Source organism: Rhinolophus sinicus, chromosome 13 (assembly GCF_057876585.1).
Source record: "Rhinolophus sinicus isolate RSI-liver-muscle chromosome 13, RSI-T2T, whole genome shotgun sequence".
NCBI classification, from domain to species: Eukaryota; Metazoa; Chordata; class Mammalia; order Chiroptera; family Rhinolophidae; genus Rhinolophus; species Rhinolophus sinicus.
The window spans coordinates 61,911,669-61,928,670 of NC_142513.1; the positions used below are offsets into that span (position 1 = coordinate 61,911,669).

Genomic DNA, 17,002 nt, shown 5'->3' on the forward strand with positions numbered 1-17,002 from the left:
TCCTCCGTCTGCTTGTTCTGTTTCCTTTAAAGTGGGTCTCATCTTAAGCCTGATATCTAAGGAAAATAAGATTGATGAATGCCCTCAGGGTCGGCCTCTGTCACTCCAAAAACCATTCAGTTGTCCAAGTCCTGCCTGGTCCGACGCGAAGGGGGCGCCCATACGAGCAGGTGGACATGGCCCTCTGAGAAGAGGACATCCACGTGCCAGGCCATGCCCAGGTGTGCTACGGCCTCAGCACTTCTGAGCCATCAGTAAGCTGTCCGGGCAGCAGTGTCCCCGAGGGGAGCCAGGGGCCACAGCAGGGTCAGCAGTAGAAGCAGGACTGTCTCTTCCTCATGGGTACAGTTTGGCCAGAGCCAATCTCAGTGTCTGACGAGAGGGTGGAGATTGAGTTGGTTCAAATCAAGCTTCCAGGCACGAGGGACAGAAGCAGGTTACAGGGGACTTAAGTTTCCTTGCTAAGAACTGAAGATCCCCAGATCACATTAAGAAAACAGACAGAGTGAGAGCCCAGGAATACACCCACACATCTACAGGCAGCTAACTGTCCACAGAGGAGCCAAAAACATACAGTAGAGAAAGGAAAGCCTCTCCAATAAGTGCTGCTGGGAAAATTGGGAAGCCATGTGCAAAAGACTGAAACCAGACTGCTATCGACACCACACACTAACATTAACTCAGAATGGATCAGGCACTTGAATATAAGACCTGAAACACTAAAATATGTAGAAGGAAACATAGCTAGTAAACTTACAGGCCTTGGTCTCAGAGAGGCTTTTGTGAACTTGACCCAAAAGGCAAGGGAAGTAAAAGCAGAAATAAACAAATGGGACTACATGAAACTACAAAGCTTCTGCACAGAAAAATAAACCATCAACACGAACAAAACAGGCAACCAACTGAATGGGAGAAGATTGTTGCAAACTGTACCTCCAACGAGGGGCTGATACCCAAAATATATAAAGAACTCGTACAACTCAACAACACAGAGAAACAATCCAGTTAGCAAACGGGCAGATGACCTAACAGATGCTTCTCCTAAGAAGACACACAGATAAAAGACATATAGACAACAGACATATAAAAGGTGTGTAATGATCTTTTCAGCGTCACTCATCAGGGAAGTGCAAACTGGGGCCACACTGAGCTGTCCCTCACACCTGTCAGGATGGCTGCCATCAACGCGATGCTGGGGGGAACGGGCGATGGAATATCCCGATGTCGTATTATAAAGCTGCACACCTGAAACTCATGCTATTAAGCAATGTGACCCCAATACATTGAATTTAAAAAGAAGATGAAATAATTTGCTGATGGGGCTCGTCACAGTGAGTGCTGGCTGCTTGGGTGTCCTCAGCTTTGGGAGTCGCCTTTTTCCTTCATGGTTAATGAAGCTGCTCCAAGTCCGTGATTGGGAGAAACTCAGTAACAGTACCACGGTCGGTGCATGTGCACGCGCGAGTCCATGAGCCCGGAGCTCTCCTGGCACCGCCGGCTTCCGCTCGGGGACCTCCTGTGTCTCACCTGACAGGGCTGTTCTTTCTTCCCCAGTGAGCACCTCGTGGGAAACACGGTCTCTGTCCTTGATTTCCCCGAATCACACGAACTGAAGGAAGTTACTTGTAGCAGAATTTTGCTGAAGGTTTGGGAATATGGCACAGCAACAACTTAAAGTAGAAAACTAATCATCGCCAGGAAGGTCCTCCCCTCCCTTCCTTTCCCTTCCCCTCCCCCGGGTCGCACACCTTCTGCAAATCCCTGGGTCCCGAGGCTTCTGGAATGGCAGGCTTCTCCTCAGCTTGCTGTGCACAGTATTACCTGCCCCACGCGGCCATTTCTGCTCCCAGGCGCTCTGCTGAGCAGAGCTCTGTCCCCGGGGCACCCCTTTAGCCAGACAAAGATCTGCTGAGCCCTTCCAATTGTCCTCTGTCTGTAAGGCCATCGAGCTGTAGGCACGGTTGTCTTTTCCAGGGACCTCGGTGGCTCTGAGTCCTCTGGCGAGCCAGCCCTATTTCCCTGACACTTGGAGTTGCCTCTGCTCTGTGGGGGGTGGGGGGTGGGGGGTGGGGGGGTAACTGGAGATGCATGTGGGGTGGAGCTGCCCACAGTTCCTGGGAGAACAGATGTGGCCACTGGGTAAACGCGCTTCCACCCTCCGGCTGGGCAAGGAGCGCACTCAGGGAGCTCAGCGCAGCCCAGGGCGGGCCAGCTTGAAGGGACCCTGCCCCCAACGGCTGCCTGTTCAGGTGAAGGGCTCCTGACAGAAGGAGGCTGGGGGTACCTCCAAAGGCAGGCGGAAGGGGCTTCACCAATACTCAGCTGGGAAATGCACTGCTTAGATCAAAGTGGGTAAGGTGGTGTCTGGGACCACGCCAGAACACCCCAAAGAGCCAACATTCGGACACCGGCCATGACAGCACTCAGGACAGTCTGCAGTTACCCCTCCTCCTCTCATCACCCCCTCTGAGCCCCAAGCCTGGAAGGGCCAGCAGGAATGAGAGATGGGAGAGCAAGGCCGAAGCAGAGACAAACACTGGTTCCCGTTCTCTCCACAGGGGCTCAAAGAGAAGGCCTGAGGGGGACAGTGGGGTGTGCAGGGCACCTGGCTCTGGGGGCAGGAGGGGAGGGGAGAGTCCTGAGCCCGCTGTGTAGCGTCTGCTCTGCCTGTGGTGCAAACACTCCCACACGGCCATTTCCAGCCTGATTTCCAGCCACAAGGGTTTAAGGCCGCACCCAAGAATCCCGTGTCCTTGCTCTGCAAGCGGCTGCTGGCCCGAGGGGCAGCGGCTGAGCCCGCAGAGGGTTGAAGGAAGGCAGCACCAGGAACCAAGCCCAGCTCGGAACTGAGTCCTCCCGCGGAGTGGAAGGGAAGTGCGGGAGGCCTGTGGCCCTGGACGCCACCGTGTCTCCTCCCTTAGGAGAAAGAAGCTGCTGGGATAAAATGCAGTTCTGCTTGTTGATGTCTTTTGAACAGACTTTTTCCTTTCCACTCTAGAGGGAAAACAGTAAATCTGGCTGGATAAATGGCACCATATGGGGGAGGGGGAAATGCTCTCCTGAGCAAAACACCAAACGCGAGATCATCAAAATTGCTCGATATGACTATGTGAAATTATTAAAATTTAAAATCCTAAATAATAGTGAAGAGAAAAAAACTGAGGAAATGTGTTTAAAATATATATCCCAGATAGGAAGTCACATGTTTGGATGAGCTGGGCATCTTCTGTTTGCCCCCACGTCGGCTCTGCAGTCCATACCCAGCACGGTGCCCCAGGGGGCTGGCAGGAGCCACTGGCAGTTCCTGGTCCTCTAACTTCCCATGCTCTGTCAGTGGAAGCCACCTTCAGGAGATGGAAGGGAGGGAGGAGTGCTGGGCCAGGGAATGTCACCACTTCACACCACGTCTCTGGATTGGCTGTTTCCTCTAAGAAGACAGGGCTTTGGTCAGGAGCCCACTCCGTGCGACCGTCTGCCTGGGTCCCAGGACCTGCCCTGACTCCCGGCGTCTCGGCCTGGCGGTGGTAACTGCTTCCCTCAGTTGCAAGCCCATGGTCACTGCACTGCTCTGGCTTGGGGGTCCCTAAACTTCATTCGCATAATTTGCAAATGGTCCCTTCATTAAAGGCTTCTTACTATGCCCTGTGGTTCCTCCCGGAACGTGACATACACAATGCTCTCACAAAGAAGGAGGCTGAAAGAAGGAAATCACCAAAAGAAAAACAGGAAAGGGCCAATTCACATAGGAAAAAATATAAATGGGAAGTAAACATATGTAAAAATGCAACCTCACTGGTAACTATAAGATGAAAACTGAAACAACAGTGAGATGCTATTAATCACCTATCAAACCGAAAGTTAAAAAGAACTAAAGAAGGAATGGACACTCTTAGACAAAGATCGGACAATTGATTACAACTCTTCTATAAAACAATTATATAAGAATGATTTGAAAATGTGTACAGACTTTGGCTCCAAAATTCTGTCCAAGAACTTATCCTAAAGAAAGAGCTATCCAAGGACCCAAGGATTTGTGACAAGGACATCTACTGCAGCATTTTATATGATAGTGAAAACTCTGAAACAAACTAAATAGCAATCAGAGATTGGTTAAATCGAGATACATTTTTCCCAAATAAAGATTAAAAATGATTGTTGAAATGTTCATAATTATTAAAGCTAGGTGATAAGGAATGGAGCTTTATTATAGCACTCTACTTTGTGTGTGTGTGTGTACATGTAAAAAAATTCCACCACAAAAAAAAGTTTTGGAAAATTACACGTAGCCATTTTAGAAAGTATTTGGCATTACAAATCAAGAGCCTTGAAAATAGTTATTTTCATTGACGTAATTACCTGGGAATTTAGCCTAAGGAAACAAAGTTTAGATACAAAGATGTTCATTATGGCATTATTTATAATCATTTGACAAGTTCAGTTATGTGGGGTTGACTAAATAAATCCTGCTGTCATTTGATGACCTGTTACCCTTACCACAATAATATTTACAGGACTCCCCGGTCGAGATGGCAGAGCAGGTAAACTCTGTGCCTGCCTCCTCCCATGACCACCTCAAAATTACAACTAAATTACAGAACAACCATCACTGAGAACCTCCTGAAGACTAGACGAACCGAACTCCTATAACAAAGGACCACAGGCCATGTGGAGACTGGTAGGAGGGGCGGAGATGGGAATGGGCAGGTCCCACACCCCCGTGTGGCATTAAGAATGGGAGGGATCTCTGGCTCCTGAGCCTGGGGCCAGGAGGAGAACTCCCTGTAGCATCTGGCTGTGAAAATCACTGGGGATTATGTCTGAGAAAGACAGGGCTGCTGGAGACAGAGGTGCTTCTCTTAAAGGGCCCGTACACAGTCTCACAAACAAACTCACTCTGAGCTCCAGCGCAGGGGCTGCAAGCAGCTTGAAAAGCATCAGGGACATCCGGGGAGCAACTAAAATGACGAGCTTCAGGGTGAGGGCTGGAGCGGCCGGGGTCAGGGCACCTCTCTCCAGGGATGGAAATGCTGCCAGGCGCCACTGTTCCTTCGTTGACCTCTCCAACCAGTCAGCTGGTGCAGGGGGAGCACCAGGTCTGAGCTGTCCATCAAACGGGCTAACACTTTTCACCCCGCCCTCGAGACTCCTGAGACCCCACCCCCAACCCCCTACTTCCTGCCGGCCTGCTCCTCTTCCAGTGGCTCCTCCACATAGGTGGCCGGCCTCAGCTAGTGTGGTAGCCTTTCCCCAAATCTCTCAAAGGTCCCCAAACCCCAAACAAGCAGCAGCCAACCTCAGTGTGCCTTGTAGTTCTTGCTAAAGCGCGCCAACACTGGCACAAATGGTGGCTGACCTTGGCCTGCCCCGGAGACCCTCCCAAGAGACTCTACAACCAACCCGCGGTGGCCTGCCTTGGACCACACCAGAACAACATGCAACCAGATCCACAAGCGACACGCCCACAGGGCAGCCTTGGCTGGCACTGGAGCCCTGCTGTAGCAGCTCCCGCTCTGTGGGGTCACTCCGCACAATAGCACATCTGCTGTGGTCACAGCCAGTCCCCACAGCCAGTCAGCCTGAGGGTCAGTCCCCCCACTGACGTGCCAACAGCAATTGAGGCTCAACTACAACAGGAGGGGACACTCCTGGAGCAGCCGGCACAGGTGACCAGGGAGGCTGCACCACTGGGACCCACAGGACACCTACTACATAAGGCCACTCTGCCAAGACTGGGAGACGTAGCAGCCCTACCTGACACATAGAAACAAACACAGGGAGGCAGCCAAAATGGGGAGAGACATGTCCCAAATGAAAGAACAGGACAAAACCACAAAAACAACAACGAAATGGGGACAAGCACTCTATCAGATACAGAGTTTAAAACACTGGTTATGAGGATGCTCAGTGAACTTAGGGGAAGATACGTTCTCACTGAGTTAATTTATTCTTCTCCTAAGATAGACACCATAAAGAAGAACCAATCAGAAAGGAATACAGTACCTGAAATGAACACATTACTGGGAATCAACATCAGATTAGATGAAGCAGAGATTTAGAAAACACTCAATCAGAAGCTCCTAGTAATGTGACCTTGGGGAAAATGCTTCCCTTCTCCCAGCCTGTTTCCCTCCGTGTAAGATGGATGGTAATACAGCAGCTCCTGCCTCGGGATGAATGAATATTAAACAGCATGCCGGTCAGTCAGAGAGAAATCCAGAGAAAGGTGTCTGTAGGTTTGCACAGGTGTTTGGCGGGCAGATGGAGTGATCTGTTCATTGAAACAGTAGCTGCAGGCTTCTCCCCAAGGATGGTGGCAGGTCAGAGCAGCAAGTGGCGAGTCCTGAGGCAAGGCGGGTCTCTGCTGCCCTCTCGTGGACACCTCCTTCATTTAATACTTTTTTTTATGTGGGAAGACAATTACGATCATTTATTTTCAAGGCTTCTGGCCAAATCACGTCCCCAGCTGTGCCATGGTTTTCTGCACTAGAAGGCGGAGAGATGGAACAGTTCTGCCTCTCGACGGGGGTCTGATGAGGGAGGCGACACTCGCTGGTCTGGGGTCAGGACCGGTGCCTTCCCCAGGCTGGCTCAGCGCTGCACTGGAGCTGCCCACAGTTCCAGAGCAGGGCAGGTGTGAGGCTCACAGGAGGAGGGTACGGGAAGCACGTGCCACTTCTAAACCTCAGTGACATTAAAGACAGAATGGAATAATCATTCAAAAAAACCCCTTTTACCAAAATGATGAAAAAACTGTGACTCTGCAATTGAAAATGACATACCATATTCCAGGAGGAGATATAAAAAAGATTCCAAAAAATCAACACTAACACTTTCCCAGCAAAATGACTGAGTGTTCGGAACAAGGAAGGACGCTGGCAAAGTGACAGAAAACGCAGATGGAGAGAGAAGGCTGTCCTCAGACCTCGCCACGAAGCAGTGGATCTAGCATACGTCTTGTACGAGTAACACTAGGAACACGAACTGGGGACGCAGGTGAAAGTTCACGGATTCTCAGTGTGCCCGGCTAGTCATACGTACTAAGTTGGTTTAATTAAAAAAGAAAAAGGTTTATAGTATAAAGGAAACCACCAGAACTACAAACTTCAGCATAACCATCAAACACCAGAGGACGTGAGGATGGAAGGAGGTCGAAGGACGTGGCTAAGCTGTTTCATAGGGGCTAGTCCAAGGGACTGCAAAGAGACGTGTGTCTGTGTATCTATCCTCTCCGCCCCACACAGGACGTTTCTCTTGTTCACCAATCAGCAGATGGGGCAGCTCCTCTGCTCCCGCGCCCTGAAGGCTCGGCCACCACTCGCACGTCTGCTCCGGGGCTGGGGACCCAGAGCCAGGGCTGCCTGGTCATCTCTCTGTACATGGCTTCTGGGGTCTCTCCAGTACGTGGCTGCAGAGGCGCCTGTTCAGATGGGCTTTACAGCTATGAAACTGGTGAGTTACATGACAGGCAAGGATCTGAGATCTGCTGCTGGGAAAGGCGGTTAACAGAACCACTTGGGAGAGCAACTTGGCAATGTCCACCAAAATGTGCAATTGTGTTTGTTCTAGCAGTTTCACTGCTAGCAATGTGGACATACAAACAAAAGTTTACCAAAATATGTTGTAATATTTGTTTAAATATCCATCACGGCATTGTGTGTATTGGCAAAACCCTGGGAAGCCAAGTGTCCATCGGCAGGGACTGTGCAGGTCAACTGTGGGTCAGAGCCCACCTACCTGCGCACCTGGGCTACTGCCTCTGGCCTGCACTGCTGGAATACCGTCCGGACTCGCCCAGTGGCGCCCCTTCCAGGCACTTCTCCAGTGCAGCCAGCGCAAACTGCATTGTCTCTGGCACCACCTCACTGCAGCTCTAAATCCTCCAGGCACCCTGAGTTCCTACGAGACCCCGTCCATGTACCCCTTACCTCTAGCCCGGTCCTCCTTATGGGCTTTCTCTCCTCTGAGACAACCCCAGCCGGGAGAGCTGCTCTATCCTAGACCAGCCCAGCAGACACAAACCTAGCAACTGACCCGCAGTACAAACAGCACCTCGCTGCAGGGCCGGCTTCCCCACAGCTGCACTCAGGGCTTATGCGATGCCACAGGTCCCTGCCCGTCCCCTTCCTGCCGTGCTGGCTCCACTCTGACCGCTCCGCTGATGGGGCAAGGTGGCTGCGGCAGCTCCAGCTTCACATGCTCTGGGTTCAAACTGTATTTATGAGAAACAAAACACACCTCTTCCTGAGGTGGCTCAAGAAACTCACCTTGGTTAGCTGTCATCCCTGGAGTGAGGTGGCCTGGGGGTTGGGGGGCTGTAGGGCAAATGTGCCAGCCCAAGCACGGAACTGAGAGGCCACAATCGGGAAACGGCACTGCGAGGCCAACATACCCCCCGCACACCACACACACAGTCCACACAACCACACACACACAACCCACGCAACCACACACACAGACACCACACGCACACACACACACGCACACGCACACACAGACACACACACGCGCACACACACACACACAACCCACACACACGCACACACACGCACACACACGCACGCACGCACACACACACACACGCACGCACGCACGCACACGCACACACACACACACGCACACACGCATGCCACGTAAACACTCGTGTTTTGGAGGAAAGCACAGCCGCCCCCACCGGGGCCAGCGCTGGAGGCACAGGCCTTCCCCTCTGTCCTCTAACAATGACACTGTCTAACCACGTACACGTACCATTTTATTAAAATCACAATGGAAGGTTCTTCCAAATAACTAGTTCTTAAAGATGACAGCTGTATACAAATCCCGTAACGCACTCAGAGCAGGTGCCCACACAGAGAGCGGGTCAGACAGGAGCACGTCGCGTATCATGGAGGAGCATAGAAGACACCACAAATTTAGGCACTTTATCAAAGAAACATGTTAGAAATGAACGAGGTGACTGAGCCTCTGCCACACTCTGCAAAGGGCACTGCTGAGTCCTGAGTGACACCCTTTAAAGTATCACACTGAACGGCACCCTTGCCACCAGCAGGGCTGTTTCCTGAATAAGGACACAGAACAGAACCCTTGAACTGCACAGACCACCCCACACGTGCCAGATGCCAAGAGTTCTCAGTAAGTAAGGAGTCAAGCCCAAGAATTTCAAAGGAAGTACTTAGATCTCCAAGTAACACAGTTTTCAGTTCTCTGTGTATTCTGCAGATGTGGGATTTACAGTCCTGGCGTCCTGATTGTGTATTTAAATACCAGAGCTCCGTGCGTGGTCCCACGGCGTGTTTTAATTTCACACGAACGAAAACGATGTTTGTAGCACGAAGAGCCCGATTCAATTAACAAGAGTCTTAAAGTTTGTCTGATTAGAACCTGATATCCTTCCCGTTAACAGAAAATAAAAAGCACGGACACCGCAGGACACCAGATCAGAGCAGGTGCCATGAGGGGGGCGGTGCCACAGCAGTGAAGGACTCCCCCAAATGCAAATGGGAAAAAGGTTTCCATTTAAAGTGACATTTTAGTCCCCGAATCTGTCAGTGCCCAATGTTAATTACAAAACCTCTGTCTTCTTACTGGAAGCCGTTCCAACAGTCATTCTCACACTGACCACAACTGGTCACCTTCTCTAGAGGAACTGGGATGCCACCTGCGGTGCGGCCCCCACGCCCGCCCCCCCCCGCACGCCCGGGCCGAGCTGTCCTGCGTGTCCCTGGAAGGGCCGTGGCTGCCCCGTTACAGGTCCTCCCGTGCAGTCCCCGCTCGATTGTCCCCCTTCGCAGCCCGAGGACGCGGCTCTCCCTTACTCTTCTTGCCCTTCTCTGGCTTTGTCTTATTTTTCTCTTTGCTTCCTCCCCCTCGGCCAGGGTACACCTGTCCCTCCAGCGTTACCTCCGCACACCGGTCTTGACTGACCAAAAAGTCCTTGATCTCCCAGGCGTAACTCCCATCACGAAGCATGAAGATGGCGCGGTCGGAGCCCACGATGAACCTTGACAGGGAGACGCGAGCAGTCAGACACCCGGGAACGTGCTCATGGGCCCGCACCTGTGGCGCTTACCCAGCAAAAAGAACTCCTTTCAACTTCTACATGAATACAGAACAAACTACTCGTTCAAGCCCAGTGGCTTCTGACATTTAACGTCTGAGAATCCTAGCTGACTGAACTACTGGACCACTCAGGTCAGAGAGCAGCAGACAGAATGGCACGTGGGGCAAGGGACGCCCGTGTCCAGAGACAGCACTGGGACCCTCCCCAGGGAGCCGCCGACGTGCCTCGGGAAGCACAGAGCAGGCTGCCCTGGGAACCTGTGACATTCTGAAGTGCTCAGCTAAGGTGTCTTCTGACAAAGGCTCCTGCTGATAAGGGCTGAAAACCGCAGGTAAGAGGTCCGTGAAGGGCTCGAGGACACCTGGCTACGGGACAGAAATCCCAACCCCGGAGGTTAACAGCAAGCAGCCCAAGTGGGTCCACACTCAACACTCGACAGGTCCCAAGGAGCAAAGAGCAAAAGAATGGGGTCTGGCTGGGCCACCAGTATGGCCAGTGGGCACGATTCTTCTGTTTCTGGGGGAGCCAGACTCACACCCCCCACCCCTCAGGCTGGAATGCGCCAAACCCCGGGATCAGCGCCAGCAGGGGCCAGTCGTCGCCAGAACCTGGATGTCTGTTTAAGCTACAAAGCATCCGGCCATCCTCCGCACCCGCAGTATTCCTTCCTTTCTCGTTATTACTTTAAGGTTTCCTAAACTGAGACACTTCAAGAGGCCACCTTTTAGAACTGTTATTGAGGAGGAAAAAGGAAACTCCTTATACCTGCATCTTAGGGTCACACTGGGCTGTGAGAACCGGACCCGTTCACCTAAAATCAGGTATCTGTTTCTAGTCTGGTCCAAGCTTACGTGTGAACACAGCTACATAGAAAAGCCTTCTCCAATAAGCAGATGCTTCTAAAGGAAGCACGCTGTCAGGATGCAACTTGTTTGGTCCCCAAGGTGGCTACGCGACACAACTTTTAACTCAGATGAAATAAGTTAGATACAAAGATAAATAAAACTTGACGATCACATGACTTATTAGAAACAACTTACTGGCTTTGACCAATAATGAATCCTCTTTAAAGAACATCCTACTAGATATAGAGCCTCAGAAAAACTCCCAGCACAGCCCACGCCTTCCTCAGCAAGGTGGTGGACGCTTTACCTCTGGACGTCGTAGTTGGCATTGAAAAGGCTGCCCTGCCACAGACTGGTGATCTCCTCCGTCTCCTTCTCCGTGGGGCTTCCTGACACAGTGACAAACATCATGAGCGTCTTCCCTTTCTTGGTCATTTTCAGGATGCTCTCGGGCTTGCCCGGGTCGAGCTGCGAGAAGTCGATAGGTGCGGAGGGCCTTTTGTGCTCCGGGAGGTCTCCTTCCTCGATGTCGTCGTCTTTCTGTCAGGAGGGGGAAAGCATCAATCATCGGAAATGTGCTTTGCAACCGGCAGAGGCAAGAATATCGGCACGTGACGTCAGGTGCAGGATTTCGACCTACTTGATAGCAGGAAAAAGAAAACAGCGCGTCTCCCCTACTTGACTTTCCAGCCACATCTAAGTTTCGGGAAGTACCTCCTTCCTGTCACTCCAGGCCCCCAATCACAGACAGCCCCCCCGTGATGGGTTTCTATAGCTGTTTCACTCGCCAAGAACTTCCCTAATATGGTAGGCTGTAAAAATGGCCACATTCTGGTTTGGTCAGACAATGAAATACTGGACAGCAATGAAGGACAAATACACATGGAGCAGAGCTCAGAAATATTACACTGAGTGACAGAAGCACCCCCGGGGAGGGAGTCGGCGTGGGTTTAGGGATCGCCACCAGGGGAGAAGGGACTGTGTCCTAGAAAAAGCACCGACGGACATGGATACGCTCCCCCACAGGAGAGTCACTCACTGCTGCTGGGGAAGGCGCTCACGCCCGCCCCCATGTCTGCAGACACCAGCGCTTTAGTCTGTATGGCAGCCTGCAAAGTGACATGCTGTCTGGCTGAATGGACAAGGGCAGTGAGGGTCACAGTCACCGAGGGGTAGAGCTGGCTTCAACGCCTCTGTCCTTCCGCTACATTATGCTGTTGCCCGGTGGTCACACAACCAGCTACCAAGTCCTGTTAAGAGCATGTCTCCCTTCCACTCCATTCCTGCAGCTTCTAGCTTAAGCCAGGTCCTCGTTTCCTTTCACGTGTACTCTGCTCACCGTGTGTATGGCCGTGCAGCAACAGGGCCAAAAGCACAGGCTGAAAGTGAACTGACTGAATTTGAAAGTCACCTTGGGCAAGTTACTGTACCTCTCGGTGCCCCAACGTCGTCGTCTAGGAAACAGGGATGAGTCCCTCCCTCATTCAGTGAGATGCTTGTTTACTCCTGATAGCTCGTGAACTCAATAAACATTAACCAAGTTGCGTCTGCCTTCGGATTCTCTCCCTGCCCATCCACCCTGAACCTGGCCAATTACTTTTCCTCCAGTGTAGCCCTAACCATGATACTCCACTATTCAAAAACCATCAACAGCGGAAACCTCCACTCCACGGCATATTCTGAAAGCGCTATAAAGTCTGTGCAGTAACGTGGGACATGCTTAATGTGTATCAACTGAATCCACTGATGCTGTGCTTTCAGCTATAAAAACTGTGTCAGCAAATAGAAGGGGACTGGAGAGATGAACTTGGGAATGATTAAATGCGAACATTCCAGTATTGTAATACTGGGACAGTACAACTTGTCAAACTCATCAGGGGCTGCACATCTCCTTCTAAAGGCCAAACCCCACAGCATTCACGGCCTTGCACAAACTGGTGGTTCCCTCCATGCGTAGTTCTCACTATGCTTCCGCTACAGCCTGGGCCGGCCAGCCTAATTTAGACCAGCAAATCCAAACGAATTAGAGGTGCCCTACTCTTGGTTCTTTCTTTGTTTTCTCAGTTAAGCCTCGGAACTTTTTAGGCCAGGTACTGTTAACACCCCTGTTTGCAAGTGTAGAAACTAAAGTACAGAGAGGTTCTTTACCAAGCCAAGTTCACAAGTCTAAGTGGTTTAAGCCCAGGCAGTCCAACTGCAGAGCCTAGACTATTAATATTTGCTCCATTCTGCCCAGTTCCCACGTGTCCCGTCTCAGCTCATGCTGCTGCTCTAAGGCGCTTCTCCCACACTTCCCTTGCCCATCTAAATGCCATTTCCCCCTTGAATCCTGTCGCGAGCCCCACAGCACTTTCTTTTTGTAGCACGCAGCAATTCTTCCTTTGTTTTATGGTTCTTTTTATTGTCATCTACTGTTCCTACTGGTGGGATCCTCTGTTCATCTCTGCAGCACCCTTTTTGCCCAGCCCGGGCTCTGAGTACTTCCAGGGTAGCCTTTCCTCATGAGATGGTGCTCTCACTTTGGCAGATCATAGCCTTGCTGGAGTCCTGAAAGAGGCTGGGAGATTGCAAGGGAGATGGTATATGGGGAAGGACCTGCTGCACCAAGTTCCCTCTTCATTAGTGGTCTCCACACACTCGTCTACCCCAGTCTTTCTATCAGCTGCAGATGAACGTGAAAACCCAAGTCTGCTTCCTTCTAGTCAAATGCATCAGGTGGTATTTTAAACTCTTGTCTAAAAGCTTCCATCAGAGAGAGACAGAACCACAAAATAATGAAACATCAGTGTTTGAAGGACTCATCTAGTAAAGATCCAGTAAAACCTCACTTTGCAGCTAAGGAACGTGGGGCCTAGAGGGAGAGGCGACTTGCCCAAGGTTACATAGTGAGCAGAACCAGAGTTCCTGACTATTCCACAGCTGTGTACATAAACCACGACAATATAACCATCCTGCAAAGGAAAAAGGCAGCAACATTTTGGCTAGTAAACTCTATCTAAAAAGCTTGTAACACACTCCCTATAGTTACACACAATAGTGCATTCAAGCAACAAGCCAGAAAGCTTCCTTTCACATAAGTCACAGGTCCTTTCAATGAAAAGCTGACTTCCATGCGAGAGCGCCACTAGCCTTCTGATGACCGCGCCGGCTGTTTGCAACATAAAGCCAAGCACAAGATTACAAAAGTCTCAGCACAGAAACACACCCAAACGGGAAGTCTGACACCCTACTGATTGGGAGACGGGCCTGTTAAACCTGAGATGACCCCCTGGAAACCTAACCTTCACCGTAGCCCTCACCACCCACTGGCCCCATTCTTCACACATGGGAACCGTCTCCCTCCCGACTTGCAGGGCTCAGTGCCCACGGGAGCAGCAGGGGCGACGAGGGCACTGAAGGTTAAGTAAGGCTCACTCCTGAGAGGCCGACCGGTGACTGGAAAAGCCCCAGAAACGGGGGAAGAGGACATTGGAATAGGGGCCTGGGGCGGGGGGCGGCGGGGCCAGAGGGGTCAGCGGAGGCGATGAGGGTCAGCGGAGGCTCGAGTGGGTAAGGACTTATGGCCACAGCAGAGAGAAGATCAGGGGGTCAGAAGACACCGAGACGGAGGGGGTGAGAGGTCAGGGGGAGCGGGGCCCCGCACGAGCAGGGCCGGAGCGTGTGCGCGCGCCGCGGACCTCCCACTGTTCCAGAAGACGCGCCATGTCCGCATCATTGTAATCGCGAATATCCTTCTTCTTCTTCGGGGGAGGCGGGGCAGCGTCGCTGGGCGTCCCGGCGGGACCCTCGGCCGCGCGGACCGGGGGCGGCAGCAGCAGCAGCAGCAGCAGATCGAAGGCACAGAGCAGGACCACGGCGGTGCGCGCCCACCCGGAGGCCGCCATCTTCGCTGCGCCGCCGCGAGATCGCGCCTGCGCCAGCCGCCGGCCCCGCCCCCAGACGCCCTTTTCCGGGACCTACCCCCGGCCCTCGTCGGCGCGTGACCCCGCCCCGTGCACGCCTCCGGCCACGCTTCAGCGTGGCCCCGCCTCCAGGCTCGCGCTGGCCTACCAGGCCCCGCCCCGTCCCCTCCGCCATCTTGGCCCCGCCCATGGGCCCTCCCCTCGTCCCGCTGAGGCGCTGGGCGCGAGTGGGGCGGACTCGGCTCGCGTTCGCTCGCCGCCAGAGGACAACCTTTTTCTCTCTGCGACGCGGGGGCCTGGGCCAAACGTGCCCTCAGGGCCCCAGGAGCCCGCCCCCCGCGCCGCGCGGGGCCTCAGTTTCTCGCCCGTGAGGTGAGTTGGAGCCACCTCCGCTCCAGAAAAGCCGTTTCGGGGTGTCAGGCGCCCCCTGTCGCCCTCCGGCCGCTCCCGTGGACAAGTTTCGGAGACCTTTGGAGCCGTGTTGTCCAGAGGGTCCTAATAACAGGTGGCCCCCGCTTTGCTGCTCAGTCGAGAGGGTGTCACTCCAGCGGCTCCCAACGTCCCTGTCACCTGGACGCAGGCTTTTTTTTCTTTTCTTTTTAAACACATTACTTTCCATTGTTAAAGTAGCGTCAGTATTTCTTCTAATTTTAACTGAATCCTGTAGGCTCTGACTCATCCTTTTCACGGCTGAATCATTCCCAATTTTTTTTTTTTTGTTTTGTTATTTAAAAAAGATTGTGGCCAGGGGTGCTTTGAAATTTGAATGTCCAAGGGCTGGTCTGCTGCGTTCGGTGTTGTAAGCGCGCGAGACGGACACGAATCCCTTGCGGCCGTTGTTAAATGTTTCACACGAAGTCCCCACAAACGTGTTCTGCTCCGCACCAACCAGGTGTCAGTGTCGCGTTCTGCGCACACTGTTCTCCACGGTTATGAACGTCAACGTGGCGCCAGAAACGGGTTGGTTGCGTGTAGCCGTGTTTACGGCAACATCCTGTGCAGACGGGTAAGCACACGCGCTCCCTAAGCGTTTCCCACTGAACCATGTGACGTGGTGAACTTTCGTTCTTTAGAATGAGGTCAAGTATGTTTTCGTATTAATGTAACAGTAGTTTATGGCCCTACTGGTGGACATGTATGACCAGTTTTTCTGCTGTTACAAAAAAAAGGCAGTAAACTGCTTTATGCGTGCCTTGTGTTACGGTCTGAATTGTACCCCTCAAATTTCATATGCTGAAGACCTGCCCCCCCCCAGGACCGCAAATGTGACTGTATTTGGAGACAGGTTCTTTAAAGAGGTGACTGAGTTAAAATGAGGTTGTTAGGGTGGGTCCTCCCTAATCCAACATGACTAGTGTCTATGTAACAAAAGGACATTGGCCACAGTCATGTAGAAGGCGGGAGGCACGTGAAGACACAGGGAGAAGACAGCCGTCTACACGCCAGGGAGAGAGGTCTCAGAAGAAGCCAACCCTCCCAACACCTTGAGCTGGCACTTCCCATTCTCCAGAACTGGGAGAAAATAAACTTCTGTTGCGTGAGCCGTCTGGTCTGTAGCATTTTGTTACGGCCGCCCTAGCAAACCAGCCGCCTTGCTTGGACAGGAGTAATAGGTGGCGTGTAACAGAAAATTAAATTTTTAAAAAAGTATTTGAAACAAGATAGAGGGCTTTGTTGTTACTGCTTGATTTTTCTTTCACAGAAGCGGTTGGAAACTACGCATCTAGGGCTGGCATTGTGGCTCCATCTGTCACCCAGCCTCCTCCATCAGACTGGCCTGTGGCTTCCATCCCCAAGGTCAGCACAGGTCCAACATGGCTACTGGAGCTCCAGCCATCAAGCTGCCTTTCATCTAGAGGAAGGGGAAGGAAGGCCAAAAGGAGGCTAGCTTTCAGTGGAGACAGCTTCATTTCAGCAGCCTGCCTGGACACTCCACCCAACACTTGTGACTACATCTCCATGTCTGGAACCTGGCCCTCCCAGGTAGGCCGGGAAGCTGTCTCCTAGCTGGATACCTCACTCTAAATGAAACTGGGATTCTGTGATCAAGGGAAAGGAGGACGTGGACGTTGACAAGGCAACTAGCTGACAACCCTCACTCTTAGGTGCGGTGCAGTTCAAATTCTCTCCCTGTAGTGCTGGCAGAGAATGTACATTTTCGTGCGGGCATCTATATGGGTACACACTGGGACACTCTC

General features: G+C 52.2%; 1 protein-coding gene across 1 annotated transcript; it reads right to left on the reverse strand.

Annotated features, from left to right (window-relative positions):
* Positions 1-8,728: 8,728 nt before the first annotated feature.
* On the reverse strand, positions 8,729-14,825 carry MESD (mesoderm development LRP chaperone). The gene is made up of 3 exons (XM_074317691.2): positions 14,580-14,825; positions 11,210-11,442; positions 8,729-9,997 (listed from the first exon to the last, which is right to left on the reverse strand). Exons 1-3 carry the CDS (start codon positions 14,784-14,786, stop codon positions 9,742-9,744), a joined length of 696 nt encoding a protein of 231 aa, XP_074173792.2. The 5' UTR covers positions 14,787-14,825; the 3' UTR covers positions 8,729-9,741.
* Positions 14,826-17,002: the final 2,177 nt, after the last annotated feature.

Excerpts from the sequence above, each read along its gene's own strand:
- MESD (XM_074317691.2), bottom strand. The coding sequence starts at position 14,786 with ATGGCGGCCTCCGGGTGGGCGCGCACCGCCGTGGTCCTGCTCTGTGCC. Across the intron at positions 11,443-14,579 it reads GTCTTCTGGAACAGTGGGAG|AAAGACGACGACATCGAGGA; the intron begins GTCCGCGGCGCG and ends CCCTCCTGACAG. Across the intron at positions 9,998-11,209 it reads GCCAACTACGACGTCCAGAG|GTTCATCGTGGGCTCCGACC; the intron begins GTAAAGCGTCCA and ends CTCCCTGTCAAG.